The sequence below is a fragment of the Lissotriton vulgaris genome, chromosome 10, assembly GCF_964263255.1.
Source record: "Lissotriton vulgaris chromosome 10, aLisVul1.2, whole genome shotgun sequence".
NCBI classification, from domain to species: Eukaryota; Metazoa; Chordata; class Amphibia; order Caudata; family Salamandridae; genus Lissotriton; species Lissotriton vulgaris.
The window spans coordinates 1119648004-1119666497 of record NC_141698.1 but is presented as its reverse complement, the minus strand read 5'-3'; the positions used below and the strand labels follow the sequence as shown (position 1 = coordinate 1119666497).

General features: G+C 36.9%; 1 protein-coding gene across 1 annotated transcript in view; it reads right to left on the bottom strand.

The window, feature by feature from the left end:
• LOC147689423 (vomeronasal type-2 receptor 26-like) overlaps nucleotides 1-14697 on the bottom strand; it is a 508280-nt gene extending 493583 nt beyond the window's left edge. Inside the window, exon 1 of the mRNA XM_086940102.1 lies at nucleotides 14548-14697. Coding sequence (XP_086796228.1) covers nucleotides 14548-14697 — 150 coding nt within the window. The remainder of the gene's footprint in view (nucleotides 1-14547) is intronic.
• Nucleotides 14698-18494: the final 3797 nt, after the last annotated feature.

The following is an 18494-nucleotide window of genomic DNA, read 5'->3' as shown; positions in this document are numbered from 1 at the left end:
CTATAGCTGAGAAAGGTATGTTTTTCTATAAATGAACCCTATATTGTATATTAAGATAATATTTTTGTTTTAAAATAGTATTTTACTTTTTTTTTATATTTGACTCTGGGGCGCTCCCGGGGCGCGTACCGGTGAACGCCCCGGTGAGCGTACCGGTGAGCGTCCCGTCAGCGCACCAACAAAAAAAATGAAAACAAAATTAATGAAGGAGTGAGCATGAAGAATGGGGACAGAGAGAGTGGTGTTAAGAGAAAGAGACTTAGAGGGAGGAACACAGAGAGATTGTGTAATAGATAGTAAGACAGAGAAAAGGTGTAAGAGGAAGTAACTGAGAAAAAGAAAATGAATAAGGGAGCAAAAGAAGAGAAGAAAGAGGAAGAAGACTAAAGCAGAGGTTCTGGAAAAATGTGAATGGGTGATGAAAGTAAAAGGAAGGAGACTTAAGTATGGGGAATGACAGATAGTGATGGAACCAGAGAAAAAAAACAGTAGTGACGGAGGGAAAGAAAATAGCAGTGAGTGTAAGTTAAGAGGAGTGAAAGAGGGTGGATATAAGTGAATAAGGGTAAGACATGGGGAGTGACAGAGAGAAAGAAGAGAGAGAGTAAAGGAAGGAGTGTTTCAAAGGGACTAAGTGAACCAGTAAAAACGGTAAGTGAAGGAGTGTGGATAAGCAGAGGTAATGAAAGAAGTTGAATGTGGTAGGAAGTAAACATGGAGGATAAGAATAAATGTGGGAAGCAAAGTAAGGAAACAGGGGTGAGGTAGAGTGAGATAAAAGTAGTGAGGTTAAAGCAAAGGGTGATAAGAAAGTATATTTTGTAAACACACTTACCATATAATTAATGAAAACTTGTATCTGTGAAAGACAAAAGAAAAAACCCGTTATAATTAGTTAAAAATATATATTAAAATAGAAGAAACAGTTCAAGAGGTTAAAAATCTAAAAAAGTTTACTAAGAAATAAAGCAATAGTGAAGGATACAAAAACAGAAATAAATTAATGTAGAAAGAGAAAAAAGAAGGAATAAGAAATAGAAAGAGAACAAATTACTGAAGGTAAGTAAGATAAGAAAGTAAAAGGAAAATGAGTGAAAGGAAGAGGAGTCTGAATGAGGAACTATTAATAAAAAAGAGGAATAGAAGATGACTGAGAGTGAGTGAAGGGGAGTCACAGAGTGAAGGGATGAAGGGAATGAGGTTAATATAGAACGATGGATGAAACAGGAGTGAGAGAGTAAGTACACAGAAAAACAAAGGGAAGGACTAAGTGAACTACAGTACAATGAGTGCGAAAGAAAAAAATGGAGAAAAAGAAAGAAAGAGAGGGGAAGAAAACTAAAGCAGTGGTACTGAGAGAATGTGAACAAAATAAAAAGTGGTGGAGGGAAGAGAGGAAATGCAGACAGTTCAAATTGGATTGAGAAGTTGTGAATGAAGTGCAGTAAAGGAACAGCGATGAAACAAAGTTAAAACAGCAGTGTAAATGAGTAAAGAGAGGTAAATAAGGGTGAAAAAGGAAAATGAGTGTGAGACAATATGAATACAATATAAATTACACAATGCAAACTATACAATAACTTCTACAATATATTACATTATTTATTTTTGCTGTTCTCAGAATATATTGAATTTCACTTAAATTAGTGAGTTCAAAGTCTTCATCATATAACAGCGGGAAAAAAAACACAATCTAAAAGATTGTGTTTAAAAAAACCCATTCAAACATACATCTCATATATGTATACTAATCTTTGATTCACTTACTTTTCCGTGAGGCCAAATAGAAGATAGTGAAGGTCCTTTTGGTGGAAAAAAAGTCTGCTGTGCTCTATAACTTCCATTTCATCGACTTTCTATGGAAAAAGATCTAAGAACATCATACCTTACACTTTCCTCACGGCCAATTTGTGTCAGATATATCAGTATTTTTTACTTTGAGATCCACTTAAAGTATCTATATGAGATAAATAATTTAAAACATTAGAATAACTGACTAACTAACTTTTATTATCTATTCCCATCTTCAAAGGCCAATTCCCTTTACTAAAACTTTGGTTTTAAAAACACTAGATAAGAATTTGTAGAGTCATAAGGCAAACGTTGTTTATAAGTTAAATGAGAATCATTGCAGTAACTCCATCCTTTTTCACATTTTAAGTAGCATGTATAATGTCCTGAGGTTGTCGAAGACCCGTCATGATAAATAATAGCTTCAGTTGTAAAGGTTCTTCCTGATATTGATAACTGAGAAGCCACAACATTTTTGATAGAAGTTGTCAATTTAGTTCCATCAGGTCTACATCGTTGGAAAACTAAAATGATATACTACCCATAACTTTGTACAAATAATGTGGATAGCATTGGATAGTTACATTGGGTACACACCATATTATGATCTGCTGCTTTAACTAGATTTTTAAATGACACTGATTTACAGTCAGGTAAACTCAAATATATAAATCTTTCAGTGTCTATTCTAGTAGTACTTGATGAACTACAATTATGGCAGTCATGCTGCCATTGATAAGAAAGGCTGAAACGATTATTTATATCTACATCTTCATCTTCCAAAACACCAAACATATACATTAAAAATTCCTGACAATCCTGCTGAATGTTCTGTAAAAATTTATCTTGAACAGAACACATATCTAAAATATTTCGAATTTCTGTTACACTTTCTATTTTTGCTCTATCACTGCTACATTTCTGAAACACAGAATTCAATAAACCACACAATCTTTGATCCCGATTTTCAACAATCTGTTCTTGTAAAATTTTAAGAAAAAAAACAACATTAACCACTACATTAGCATAGCAGTTGACACCAGAACTATTTTCAAACTGAAATCCAACAACATTTTCTTCACAATTCTTTTTCTTCCTATTTTCAATTACAGTTTTGTCTACTTTTTGTCTTTTTGCTACTTCCTCACTGCAATTATCCTCATTTCTTCTTTTTCGGCCTACCACACGTTTTTCAAACAGAGGATATTGAGGCAAATGTGGAGCATACTCTCTTCTTAACCTATTGTATTCTTTAACACAATCTAGATCTGCACAAATGTTTGTCTAATCACACTCATTCAAGTACAATCCTGATAAAGTTCTGACTCAAGATATTGCCACATATGCCATACCCTCTTTAAACACAGATCTTCCAATGTTCACTAAAGCATTATCCACACTTAAACCTTGAGATTTATAAATTGTTACTGCATATGCCAAACAAACAGGAAACTGTTTTCGGCGAACATATAAGTCTTTTACAAGTAAAAATCTAGCAGAACAACGACTGATTTGTTGTACTTGCTCAATGCCATCAAATTTTATTTTTAAAAATTCAATTCCATCTCTATTTCTATAATTCACAAAATCAACAACATAACCCATTGCTCCATTTACCAGACCTCTTTCAACATTTAAATTCCTTCTCAAAATGATACGACAATTTAAACACACATTCAGAGTCTTTTCAAAACCAGCTGTTTTAGAAATACTTTTCTCTAATGAATCCAATTTAGTTTTCAAATTTTCAGACAAAACAATTGTTGCACCCATATGCTCTATTTTATCTATTGCTTCCAGTTTCACAATCTCTTCATTTTCTAACTCTAACATTTTGTTGTTGAAGATGGAACATTCTTGCAGAGTTGGCATCAAACATATTCCAGATTTCTTCTAAAAAAAAATTCTCTGGAAGAATGTTTTCATTTGGATACAAATTTGAAATTAATTGATCATGTAAAGCTTCTTTCCCAAGCTCGCTTACTTTTCCAATTCTTACAACTTGTAGAATATTTTTATAATCTTCATCCTTTGCCTTTCGCATATTTTGAAGCAGTTCAGCATATTTAAAATTTAACCATATATTAACGTTTCCAATGCTTCCAAGGGACTTCCTAGTATCTTCATGTGTGAGCATTTTAAACACTGGTTGTCCTTTTACTGGAGTCAACTGCAATAGATCTCCAAAAGCAATAATGTGTTTTCCTCCAAATAACACATCATACTCTGTTCTAAGAATTTCTTGCATTCTCAAATGCACAAAAGCAAGCATTAGATTTGAGACCATGCTTACTTCATCAATAATAAGAAGTTTCATTTTCTTCAAAACTCTTGAAACTTCAGAACACGCATCTCCAGATAATTTGTTGTAATGCAATTTATTATCATGCTCAACTGGCAGCATCAGTAAACGATGTAGAGTAATCCCTTTAATGTTATGTGCTGCCAGACCAGTTGGAGCAGTTACAACACAAGACAGCGGTGAATCAGTCCTTTTCTGCAGATAACTTGCAATGGCTTTAATCAGAAAACTTTTTCCTGTCCCCGCTTCTCCACTTACATACAGTTGGACAGGGTCAAATGATGTACATGAGCACTCATTTTTCTCATGTCTGAATCCATGTTCAATCTTCTCTGTGACTTCATCATATATCTTTTTCTGCTCAACGTTTAGTTGCTTTACCAAATCTTCTAAGTTTACTCCATCCTCTTGAGCTTGTTCCATAGCTCTTTCCACCTCATCCATGGCAGTGGCAGCTTCATTTAGGATAATAGGTCCTCCTAGTGGATCCTGACTCAATGAAGTAGAACTCTGACTATCTTGAGAACTGTCTCTAGCTATCTCTTCAGTAATTGTGGTTTCTTGCTCTATTTTTTCGTTCAACATTTGCAGATAATTTAGAAAAATAGGACATTCTATGGTATCCTTAGTTGCATGAAAAGAGTCTTCATAACAGAGAAAATCTCCAAGTAGTTCCTCTTCTGTACGCCATGGCTTAAAGAGTTGCAAAAGAGCTAAGTAGTAAAATTCTCTTTTGTCTGGAGCTTCACAACTCAATTTTTGATGATTAATCAAATGGCCTTTTTTCTGCTTCACTAGACATCCTTCATAGCCAATGACTGCATATTTTCCATTATTGATATCTTCTGTGATGTTCCTCTTATAACTGTAATTTTGCAGAACTTCATACAAACAAGTGTTCTCAAGGTGAGTACTTCTATTTGGATAGTATGTATCCAACATATTTGTCTTCAAAATATCTGTACTGTTTGGTTCTTTCTCCGCCAAAACTCGGTTTCGTGTTGCAGCAAGACCTAGACTCACCCAAATGATTGTTCTTGATTTGGCATAGAGACTTGCTGATGATAACCGATCAGAACATTCATATGCTCCAATTTCTCGATGCGACAACATCTTCAGACTGAAACTGTATAATTTCTTGCTTAGACTCTTTTTCCTTCAGTTCTGTCTTTTCTTTTTTAGTGATGTAAGATGTCACATATCGAGCCACAGCAATAGAATTGTCAGCAACGAACTGAATATCCATGTTAGCATTCCACATGGACAAAATCACTGGGTTGTAATCGTTGATGTACTTAGATTCTTCATTTCTTTTCAAATTGTATGTATTTTTGGGAGATTTCCTCGTCACAGTATGTCGTAGAGATGACATCAAATTATTTACTCTTCCCTTAGAAATCACTGGTCGTGGAAACGCAAAACGACATTTCGTGTAGTACTTTTCCTTGTTTTTAAATTTTCGACGACAGTACTTTCCACAACGATGAGATTGAAAATGTAAAACTTGTTGCCTTAAACTGTTTTCTTCAGTAGATTTTGGAATAGCACATGTTGAATACTCTTCAATGAAACTCATCACTGTTTCATCCGAATCAGTTCCAAATTTGGGTGCATCTTTAATCCATAACAACATATGTATATGAGGAACACCTCTCGCTTGATATTCCTTCCTCCAAAAGAAAACCAAAACCTCTCCAAGGGGAGGATTTTTTTTGTTGGTAATAAAAGACATCATAGCTTCAAATCTATGATTAAAATATCTGCAAACATTCACTGGATCCAAAGAACACAGTTCTCCAGGTGTTTTCAATTCTATATTTTGTATGTTTCCATTTGCCTCTCGTAGAAATTGAAGTAAGTCGTCCCATGCATACTCAGCACAGCTAAGAGTGAGGAACCATGTAGGAGTTCCTAAGTTTCTTAGCATACATTTCAATTCTCCATGACGACGGAACCAATACTCATTGGTTCCACGTTGACATGCCATGAGATGATTAGCTGAGATTCCAAAATACTATCTTGCAGATTGACTTTCTCCATAAAGTCCCTTGCAGAAACGTTTTGCAGATGAGCTCCACTTTTCAGTATATGATTAACTGCATAAGAAAGACCAGAAAAATCACTTTCATACAGTAGATGAAACAAATACGGAATACATTGATGAAACCTTGGATCATTAGCATATAATCTTAAAGTCCGGTATTCAGCTGCAGGAATTTGAACTGGTCGATCGTCATATCGTCCACCACGACCTGTTGGAAATAACTGTGGAAAACAACGAGCTTCCAAACTTTCTACCCATACACTAATAGGACTTCCTTTTGCTGCTTTCATTTGAAACAAGTCAATTGCATTCCCCATTACTTCTTTGGAATGCAAAGGATGAACAGTATAATGTTCATATATTTCTTCACTTCTAGACACATCAACTTTTTCAATTTGGCCGGCTGAACAATCACTGTCTTCTTCTGTAGCTGTTTCCTCTGCTCCAACACTTACATCTTTGTAGTACTCATTGTTTTTGACCAAATACAACGTTGCCTTTTTGACTTTCCTAACATCCACTAAATCTTGCCAGATTTTCTTACTCTTTGTCGGAACCCCATTAACTAGAATAACTAGAGGATCCTCTTCTACTCCTTCTATACCAATTGTATCAATATTTTTCTACACATCTAGAGGCAAATAAACAACTCTTCCCTTTAATCCTCTTTGTAAATCAGTAGGAGGTAATTTTCCTATCTTAGGCTCCATGCGAACAATAGCTTGAAAAGGATGGAAACATTGAATCAAAATTGATTCATAAGTATTTAAATCCATCAATTCATAAGGAATATCTATCAACTGAAGATTATTATTAACTACTCTAGCAGGCATTCTATTTTCATTTAATTTTTTCAAACAATATTTACAAATACGCTGATCAAAACTCAAATCAAAAGAATTCTCCACCAACAAATAACTTACAAAATCCTTCCATTCACTATTATTTTCAAATTCACATTTCGCATATAAATCAACTAACCTAGTCTGAATCTTATAATGAGTCCGTTGACAACACACACAAGTTAAATTAGGCCTTTCACTTGATTTCACCTTAAACTTGGTAATTTCTCGTCAAACTTTTCTGTACTTGAAATAGGTCCATTATCTTCCACATTACCATCCATTACTATATTTATTTCTACACTGTCCTCTTTGTTCCCAAAATAACAAAACTCAATTTCTTCACAAATAGTCTTCACATCCACTTCAGATCTATGCAAAAGAGCACCGTTTAACTGTTTAAGCTTAAGTGCTGGACTTTTTGCATAATACAACTTTCTCACTAATTTCCTCACCTTATTATAATGCACTGCTAACATCCTAAAATGATGAAAAACACTCTGACATACTTTTCTAGAAAGACAAGCCAGTGAATGCCCATGCATACCTGTGCTTTCTCTCACTCTGTAAGGATCTAACTCTTGCAAGATCTTAATTTTTTGTTTGAGACTTTTCTTACTATATGTACGTAAGAAATTTCGAAGCAAATCGATTGAATCCTGTCGCACACTACAAATACTACTGCACTTCCATGTGTACACTGGACCCTTAGTACATCTCCCTAAAACTTCATGTGCTAACACCTCTTCTGCATCTCTAGACACAAGTTTCTCTTTTTCCATCACACAACCATCTTTCACCTCATATGCTCGACCACTGGTGTCAACTGCATGAACCAAATCATTTTCCTGAAAGTAACTCTCCTCATTGAAAAATGGCTCAGAACTTGAACTATGCATCCATTCACCAGAAAATACTTCACAAAAATTTGTCCGCGTAATAATTCTTTTCCATCTACTATTCGATTTGAAAACATCAATTGCCTTATTAAGTATCCTAATTCTATTAATTACTAAACTAAATAATTTTTTCTTAACTTCAAAAGCCTGATCCACAATCTTCTCTACACTTTTCTTTTTCTTGTAAAAAGCAGTTCTCTGTTTACCTTTCTTATCATTTTTTAGCAAATTTAAAACTACCCTATTACGAAACATTCGCCTACAAATGTCTCTAAATTGATTTACCCTTCTATTGCTATCCATTCTCTTCTCTCCTGCTCCAATCAAGAATTTTTTTGTGGGCCTCTCCTTCCTTTTTAGATTTGCTGTCCCCTTCTGAATATTCACATTAACAATATTATTTTTTTGTACGACATATGTTGCGAAGAAAAGACTTAATTGGCTTACCAGGAGCTTTTCTGGTGTTTTTTGAGGATTTGATAAATTCTGTTGCTGATGTTCTCCTTTTACATATGGTATTTTTGATACTTCTTTGCCTTGAAGGCATTTTTGCTTGCTTTTCAAAATTTGATTTGAATCTGTTGTTCTGAAAAAAACAAACATGAAAGACCACTATTAGCAAACAACAAAGTAATGACAAAAAGCAAACAATATAAACAATAAATTGCCACATATTTAAGTTTATACAACATCAACTCAGGGTTTTATTTATGAAGGCCTTGCACCACCAGTGCAACACATGTTGCATTCCAAAAATACAAGTCCTCTACCTTGCAAATATTGATATCAAGCATTATCAAAAAGCAGAACACAAACCAAGAGCAAAGAAACTCAAAGCCTTATTTATGAAAGCCTTGCGCCAGAAGAGCGTCACTTATTTCCCATGTATAAAGTGACATACCTATGCCACAATCATAATCATAAATAACAGCCAAATATAAATTCCATTGATTTGCCCCCAAAATCGTTTTTTGATTAACATTTAAAAAACACAGGGCAGAACCTATGTACAAGCACAGAATTTCACTTTTAAACATCACTGTTTCCCAAAATACAAATCCTCTACCTTGCAAATGTTGATAGCAAGCTTTATCAAAAAGCATAACACAAATCAAGAGCAAAGAAACTCAAGACCTTATTTATGAAGACCTTTGCACCAGAAGAGCGTCACTTATTTCCCATGTATAAAGTGATGCACCGGTTGCACAAGGCAATCATAAATAAGGGCCAAATGAAAATACCATTGATTTGCCCCCAAAATCGTTTTTTGAATAACATTTAAAAAACACAGGGCAGAACCTATGTACAAGCACAGAATTTCACTTTTAAACATCACTGTTTCCCAAAATACAAATCATCTACCTTGCAAATGTTGATAGCAAGCATTATCAAAAAGCAGAACACAAACCAAGAGCAAAGAAACTCAAAGCCTTATTCATGAAGACCTTGCGCCAGAAGAGCGTCACTTATTTCCCATGTATAAAGTGATGCACCGGTTGCACAAGGCAATCATAAATAAGGGCCAAATGAAAATACTATTCATTTGCCCCCAAAATCGTTTTTTGAATAACATTTAAAAAACACTGCCCAGAACCTATGTATAACCAGTCAATATCACTTTTGAAACGTCACTGTTTCCCAAAATACAAATCCTCTACTTTGCAAATGTTGATATCAAGCATTATCAAAAAGCATAACACAAACCAAGAGCAAAGAAACTAAGGGCCTTATTTATGAAAGCCTTGCGCCACCAGTGCGTCACTTTCTTCCCATGTTAAAAGTGACATACCTACGCCACAAGACAATCATAAATTAGACCCAAATATAAATACCGTTGATTGGCACCAAAAATCGTTTTTTTAAATAATATTTAAAAAACACAGGGCAGAACATATGTGCAAGCACTGAATTTCACTTTTAAAACCTCACTGTTTCCCAAAATACAAATCCTCTACCTTGCAAATGTTGATATCAAGCATTATCAAAAAGCAGAACACAAACCAAGAGCAAAGAAATTCAAAGCCTTAGTTATGAAGACCTTGCGCCAGAAGAGCGTCACTTATTTCCCATGTATAAAGTGATGCACCAGTTGCACAAGGCAATCATAAATAAGGGCCAAATGAAAATTCCATTGATTTGCCCCCAGAATCGTTTTTTGATTAACATTTAAAAAACACAGGGCAGAACATATGTACAAGCACTGAATTTCACTTTTAAAACCTCACTGTTTCCCAAAATACAAATCCTCTACCTTGCAAATGTTGATATCAAGCATTATCAAAAAGCATAACACAAACCAAGAGCAAAGAAACTCAAGGCCTTATTTATGAAAGCCTTGTGCCACCAGTGCGTCACTTTCTTCCCATGTTAAAAGTAACATACCTACGCCACAAGACAATCATAAATTAGACCTGAATATAAATACCATTGATTGGCACCAAAAATCGTTTTTTGATTAACATTTAAAAAACACAGGGCAGAACATATGTACAAGCACTGAATTTCACTTTTAAAACCTCACTGTTTCCCAAAATACAAATCCTCTACCTTGCAAATGTTGATATCAAGCATTATCAAAAAGCATAACACAAACCAAGAGCAAAGAAACACAAAGCCTTATTTATGAAGACCTTGCGCCAGAAAAGCGTCACTTATTTCCCATGTATAAAGTGAAGCACCGGTTGCACAAGGCAATCATAAATAAGGGCCAAATGAAAATACCATTCATTTGCACCCAAAATCATTTTTTGAATAACATTTAAGAAACACTGCGCAGAACCTATGTTCAGGCATTCAATTTCACTACTAAAACTTAACTATCTGCTTCCAAATATTCTCCATACAGCAAACAAGTCTCTATCTAAATTAAATAAATCATTACTTACCTTTACAAATGCTTTGGGAGATTGAAAACAGTGTCAGACAAACACACCAATTTTTCTTTAGCAGAGCAAAAGGTGTGCACTCCATACACTGAAACCAAGACTGGCATAGAAAATCTCTATCTTTTCACACAAATGCCTTATTTCAACCAATCAATAGTCTTCCCTCACTATTTTCAAACCAACACCCTTCCCCCTCTCAGATCTTTCTATCTGTTACCAAAGCAACTCCCTCCTAACTGAACTCTCAGGTTCAAAAGTTTATTCTTCAATGTTGCAAATTAAGTCAGCAAGGATGTTTGACCTCTCAATACACCAGCATATCCAGGGCATTATTGCTTTTAGTGACTTTTTCTTAACCATTCAAATTGCTTCTTTCACACAACACAACAATGCACCCTAACTTTTAGTTTTCAACTATCTGAATCCACCAATCATTGCTTGTGATTCAACAGCGGAGAAACTCCACACTTATTTTTTTGTAAACCCCTACTGTTCCAACTTCCATTTCATTCCCACACTTCATCTGACTGCACCAGAACCTTCTCACATCATGTATTCTGTATGGATTATTGGACATAGCTACATCCACTGGGCTCAAAGGTATGCAGCAAGCAGAAATTATCACAACCTTGATTTATCAAATCTGGAAATCAAGTGGATTGGCCAGAGAGGATTGAGATGTCATCAATTGATGCCATTGGTGAAAACCTTTTTGCATCTGCCAAACCCTGACCTTTTAATAGTGCACTGTGGTGGAAATGATTTGGGCACTATGACTGGGGCTGGTCTGGAAATGCTTTTAAAGGACACCTCTGATCAATTGATGACACTTTTTCCACAAACTGCCTTGGTATATTCCAATATATGCCAAAGACAGAAATGGAACTGGTCCAACCAATTTTGTCCACTATTTGAGAAAGCACAGAAACATGTGAATAAATCTGTTTCTGCTTACATGAGAGACTGTGGAATGGGTTCAATATACAATAATAACTTGCGTTACAACATGCAAGACATCTACAGAGGAGATGGTGTGCACTTCTCAGATGAGGGAAATAGAATATTCCTCCTGAATTTAAGACTGTGCATTGGAACCTACTTGTAGGTACCTAAATCAACCACAGAACCCAAAAGCTCTTTTCAGCGCTACCCTACCTGTGATCATTCATAACGTTTATCTTTTTTTAACTTTTTTCACTATTTTTCACCAAAGTACGCTTCCCGGTACGCGCACCGGAGCCTATATGAGCTAGAGGGTCAGGAAGTGTCTACCGTGCCCCCTTCTACCCATTCCGAGCATTGTTTGTCCTCCATCTTGTGTCTCGATTGTACCGAAACACAAAATGGAGGACTCCCGTAACGCTGCCGGTACACGTACCGGGGCGCGCACCGGTAAGCGCTCCATAAAAAAAGGTGGGAAAGTAATTTACAGAAAAACCACTGGAGACACTTTCATCAAATATAGAATAGGCCCTACTACATAGCAGTCCCTACCATTTGCCCAAATGTGGTGGAATTCCATTGAGACATTTAGGCTACAGGCCTGTCTAAATATCCTGAGGTAAATTACATGACCAAAACACATATGAAGTGTGAGAATTTACAACCAATTAAAAAGTTTCTTTCATTTTCTACGATTATTTCCTGACATTTGATTGGTTATGTACATGAATAAATAAAAAAAAAGAGAAGGAAACACAGCCATTTTGACTACGGCTTCCTGAAGTACATTTGAAAAGAAATAACACTGACAACTTCAACTGCTTTCTCAATGGTAAGTTGTTATTTTGGAAAGTGAAGTATGTTGTGCACTTTAAGTTAATTTGAGAAAAAAATATTCTGTCAGTTATATACTATCCCTCTGTAATAGTTACAGATTGAAATAGGCTTCTCTGTTATAGTTATGGATTGAGTTAGGCTTCCCTTGTATTATTATAAATTTACTTAGGCTTCATCACATACTCTTTGTTATATTTCAAATTCCAGCCTGATACCATACACTGCCCAAAGATAACTTCACTGTTACAAAATCCAAACTACATGTCTGAACTTAAACCCAACAGTGTCCTATCTCTACTGATAAAATTATTTTTTATGCAATTTACAGCAACAAAATGGAAGGAGAAAAGAATATATCTTTTGAAATTGTTTTGGACAACAACCAGGATGTAAAAAATGCTGAAACTGATAACATTGACTTTATGGATGAGTCTCTGGACCTTGAATTACTTGAGTGTGTGGAATCAATGGAAACACAGATTGTAAATGAAGAGATTCCAGACAACATTTTATTAGAAGTTTTATAAAATTATGAAAAATAATCAGAAGAATACATTTATATTTAATAATCAAAAATTGTTCGAGCCATTATTCATTTTTATATGTAATTCATCAAGTAGATCAAAAATGTTTAAAATATAAAGTGAGACTTATAATATACTGTGCAACTTTATTGTGCTACATAGAAAGTTTGCTCATAGTTACTTCCTTTCTCCCACTATATTATCTCCAATGTGTATTTAACATCTCTTTATCATCTCCTGCCTCCATGTTGTTTCTGCTTTCCTGACAGACTATGGTATGAATTCCATATACCACAATAACTGTAACTGTAACAACATGCAAGATATCTACAAAGGAAACTATGTATATTAAATTATAGACTCTGCATTGATACCTACATGTTGGTACTTAAATTAAACATACAATTTTTAAAAGTGATTTTTTTTCCCAATAGTACGCTCCCCGGTGCGCGTACCTGGCGCTTCCCCCGCGAAAATCGAAAAAAATTTAATGGCCCCCATATCAAACCTATGGGGTCAGGGGGGGTCTACTCTGCCCCCTTATGGTCAATTCCCCCCTTTGTTTTTGCCACCTCTTGTGTCTCGATTTTACCGAGACACAAGATGGTGGCCGCTCCGGACTGTTTAGAATATTTACAGACACCCGAGAGCCAATCAGGTTTCCGTACGCAAGTCGCGTGGCGCGCCCGGTGCGCTCCCCGGTGCGCGTACTGGAGCGCGCCTATAGATATATATATTTTTTTTAACCTAAATTACTCAAAATCCACAGGAGCACATATCTTGAGACATAGCAAAGGCACATCGGGCTACCAGTCCCTACAATTTTGCCAAGTTTTGTGGAAATCCATTCAGCCGTTCGGGCTAAAAGTGAAATCGACCGCCCTATGGAAATTAACATGGGGAAAACGCGTTTTGGGACCCCCTTTTATCTCGGCCCCCGCTTGACGAATCCCCCCCAAACTTTCAAGGAAGGACCGGTGCTCGAAGAGGCCATTTTGAGGAAATTTTCAGGCAGGTTTGTCAACCGGTGCCAAAGTTATTCCAAATAGAATTTTGAAATTTAACATTGAAAAAAATCCTAACTATAACTACCTACTGGCGATGTTAATATTTACCTGTGGGTGCAGTGTTTATTGCTATATTTGGCTGCTTTATTTGCTAAAACGAGACAGGCATTGATGTAAGAGTGCATATTTATCAATTAAATATCTCAATTTATTCTCAAAATACAGAACAAATATGAATAAATATCAATAGAATGGCCAAAAATAAATATGAATGAATACAAACGGAAATGTTAAAAAAAACATATAACCGGGAGCCCTACTTATACTCCATGCTGTTCCTAAAGGAATCCTCTCCTGGGCACTCATGAGATCTACTGAGAACTGAGGCAGTGGATCAACAGAACACCCTCTGTCCTGATTGATTATCAGCATAAAGAATACTAAAGCATGTCAAATAAGTAATATTCTTCCTACCTGCAGGTACCTGTAGAGCCCATTGATGGTTGCCATAGCAACAGATGTAGATGGTAACATGTCACCAATGAAAGCGGCCAGGACCCCTCCGGACCGACAGCTGTAGTTAGGGACTGGGGCCGGATCCTCTCTTCCTGATAATAAGGCCATGGTGCTCAGCGTCGCTTTGGCCTCGTTGACATATGAATTAAAGACCTCAAAGCCCAGGGTGATGTTCGGTAAAAGGTCAGGGTTCTTGTTAATCTCCTCAATGGCGTAAACAAAGGCAAAGTAATGTCGAAGGAAACGGAGAGTAAAGCTGCAAGAAAAGTAAATTTCTTTGAGTTACTTTTTATGCAGGTGTCTTTTGAATACAATGTTTCCAATTTTACAGAGTTGCCATTTTTGATATTTTCACCACAGGAGAGACAGTAACAAGCAGGCTCACTCATTATCCCTTTACTCCCCATGCAGTAGGTGACAGGAGCAAGGGTGAGCATCTTAGGACTCACCCATCAAATGCTGCAAAACCTTATCTGGAAAACACAACCCTCAAAAATTCAACAGCTTTTCTAGAAGATGTGTCTGATGCAAAATATACTTTATGCCATTAACTGTAAAAACCTAACAAGAACAAAGGCCTACCAAAGTTGCTATGGCAAAAAATTAAAAGGTCCCTCTGAATCAATGCTAATCTTCTTGCAAGGACCACCAGATGGTACAATCAGAACCAAAGGGTGGGAACATGTCTTTATTCCTTTCGCTGGATTGTGCATTCCACTCATCTTTGACCTCTTACTCAATACAATAATCCATTGAAGGCCACAAATACACAGATCTAAACCTTCTCTTGCTAATAGGAGTGCCCAAATTACCATTAGGAACCAGATTCATGAGAATGTTGGCAGGGGGTATCAACTTATCTACTCTCAACACAGTATCATTTCCTTTAGGTAATTCATCAGAAAAATGTACAGAATGGTTGTAACCCAGAAGAGATATTTCTCTCCTGTGACCAACCTTTGCTCTCAAGATTTTTGACTTCAAGCAGCATTTCATCCTCCTCACATGCTTTCTTCCATCCCTCTTCAGGGTACGCAAAAGTATTACGAAGGTCCACTGCCACAATAAAGGGGTTCTGGGGCATTCATGGGTGGCCTGGAAAGGAAACCACCCCTACCATTACCACTTCCTGGTGTGTGTTTAACATCAAAACTGTAATGCAACTATGTTGTGATGAGTCTAGCAATGTGTGCCATCGAATTCTTTACATTCTACCATTTAAGTGAGGAAACAAGGTGTATTATATGGTGTGGTTGTGCAACCTCGCCGTGTAATACACTTTCCAACCCCATTAGGAATCTTAGGTTTCTTTTGTCAAACCCTCAGCTCAACCTTGGCTGGCTCTGAGTAGCAAGGCTTGCATCAAGTAACAAGGAAAAATATGTACTTCAGGGTTCCCAGGTTATGGATTTTAAAAGCTATAGTAGTTTTGTAAGTCCTAGTGTTTCACTCAACCACATACAACATTTTTTATTTTTTAGTCCTCATACATGCCACCAGAAGATATATACTCTAGATGGGATCTCTCTGCACCTTCCACACAAACATAGCCAATTTCCGCCCCGGGTGTCTGTGTCTGGCGTAGAGGGTTCACCCAGAGGTAAGGCTGTCTCCTGGTCCAACTCCCGTTCCCCTCGGTAGACAATCGTAGGCACCAGGGAGGACAGGACAACAATCCTCTGGCATAATCATTGGACCAATATTAGTTCTTTATCCAGGCCACTAATGTGGACCAAATTTTCACAGACAATGTCTGACTGGCTAATCATCATGATACTTATTAAACAATCAGCAAATATGGGTGGAGCCTCCGACTTCCATCCTTTACAGATTTCTCTCCTAGCGATAACTATCACATAGAACAAAAATTGTGAGGCAAAGATGTTCATATTATAGCCCGGTGGCAACCCAAAAAAAAACAATCTAGGACAGCAGACGATCTGCCTTAATAAGACCTCCTATAAAAAGCTACATACCGCCACCCAATAAATGGGGATCTTTGGACAGTCCATAAACATATGTTGGTCGTCCGCTGCTGGATATTTACATCTGGGGCAATAGTATGTATCCGTTGTCATCTTAGATAATTTGGCCGGGGTAAAAAGGGGATTTCTCCTCAAGTTTGCTGGTTTAATTACTCTCTGAGACATAGAAAAAGAGTCACTCTAGATTTTCTGTATCTCTTCACGGTTTCCAGTTAGAACATTACCCCAAAGATTTGCCAGTTCGAAGTCAAGGCTATCTTTTACTCCAGTGAATGCCCTATACCAGAAGGCGAACTCACGTTTCCAAACTCCGCCCCTACAGATGGAATCAAGGGGCAGATAGAACTTGAATCTGGTTAAAGTCCCATTTGTTAATTACATGAGAGTCTCCCAATTCATAAGCTGAGAGTCTAAACAAAGGTCACCCCACGTCCAAATACCAGCCACTTTAAGTGGCTGGATAAATTGATCTAAAAGACATTCTGGGGTGCCAGGGGAATCCCAAATTGGAGCCTGCAGATTGTAGTATGGTATCCCCAAAACTCTCCGGATGAATCCTCAGTTCTTAAGAGCTGCCAACAAGATCTTAAGATGTACTTTTTTATAGAATTTGGGGTCCCCAAATTTAAAAAGAAAAAATTCCAGACCTTGTGCCTGATCATACAACATTGCCTGAAAAAGTCGGCCCTGAGAAGAAGAATCCAGTTTATTGGCCAATATTCTAAAATTGTTAAAGTGGAAGGCATGGCAATATAAAAGCAGATCGGGTGGAGTCAGACCACCTATCTTCAACCCTCTCCTTAATTTCTTCCAGGCTATCCTGGGTGTTTGAGTAGCCCATATAAAGGAACCAATCTTCCCTTGAAGGCTAGCGATATCCCTTGGATTAAATGTCAGCGGGATTGTATTAAAAAGGAAGGTTATTTTAGGAAGGATCGTCATTTTCACAAGATTAACTCTCCCATAGATATTCAGTGGCAAGGTACCCCACCTTGACATTAGCTTACACACTTACTTCACCACCTTCTGCCATCTTATCCTAGGGATATCAACTAACTTTTGGGGTAAGTATATTCCCAGGTACCTAATCTTTTCACTAACCCCTGTATAACAGTTAAAGTATTCCATCCCATTATATGTTTTTCTCTTTGTTTATTTTGTAACAAGATAAACTTCCAAATTCCTCAGCCAGTTCGAATAACCGAGGGATTGCAACAATGTGGTTTGAAATGTACAGGAGGAGGTCATCCGCATATGAAGCGGTTTTAAGCTCTAGGTCCGTGATTTTAAAAGGCAAAATAATACTATCCGATCTAAGTGCACAAACAACAGCCTCGATATAAATATCAAACAATAAGGGGACAGGGGACACCCCTGTCTGGTACCTCTGGAGATGCTGAACCATTCTGATAATCCCCCATTAACTAGAACCTTTGCTCGAGGCTTCAGATACAAGGATATAACTCCTTAAATAAAAATTGATGAAAATCCGAACCTCGTCATGGCCGCCCAGAGATACACCCAGTTAACTTGGTCGAACACCTTAGCTGCGTTGATGGCGATGATGGCCAGTGGCAACCCCCTTTCCTCCCAAAATCAATTGCCCCTATTACCTGTAAAGTAAGTTCATTGAGCTGCCTCCCAGGTATAAACCTCCTCTGATCTGGGTGTATAATTGTTTTTATGATTCTAGCTAGTCTATAAGCCAGTATCCCAGAAAATATCTTCAGATCAGAGTTTAACAATGAAATTGGTCTGTAAGACTCAATTCTTTGTGAGTCTTTTTTTTGCTTTGCAATCAGGGTTATAGTGGCTTCTGACCATGAAGGGGGGATGCAATCCCCTTGTATAAGCATTCTATTTAAAAGTATCATTAGCACTGGGACAACTGTCTCTGAGATGTCGGAGTACACTTCGACC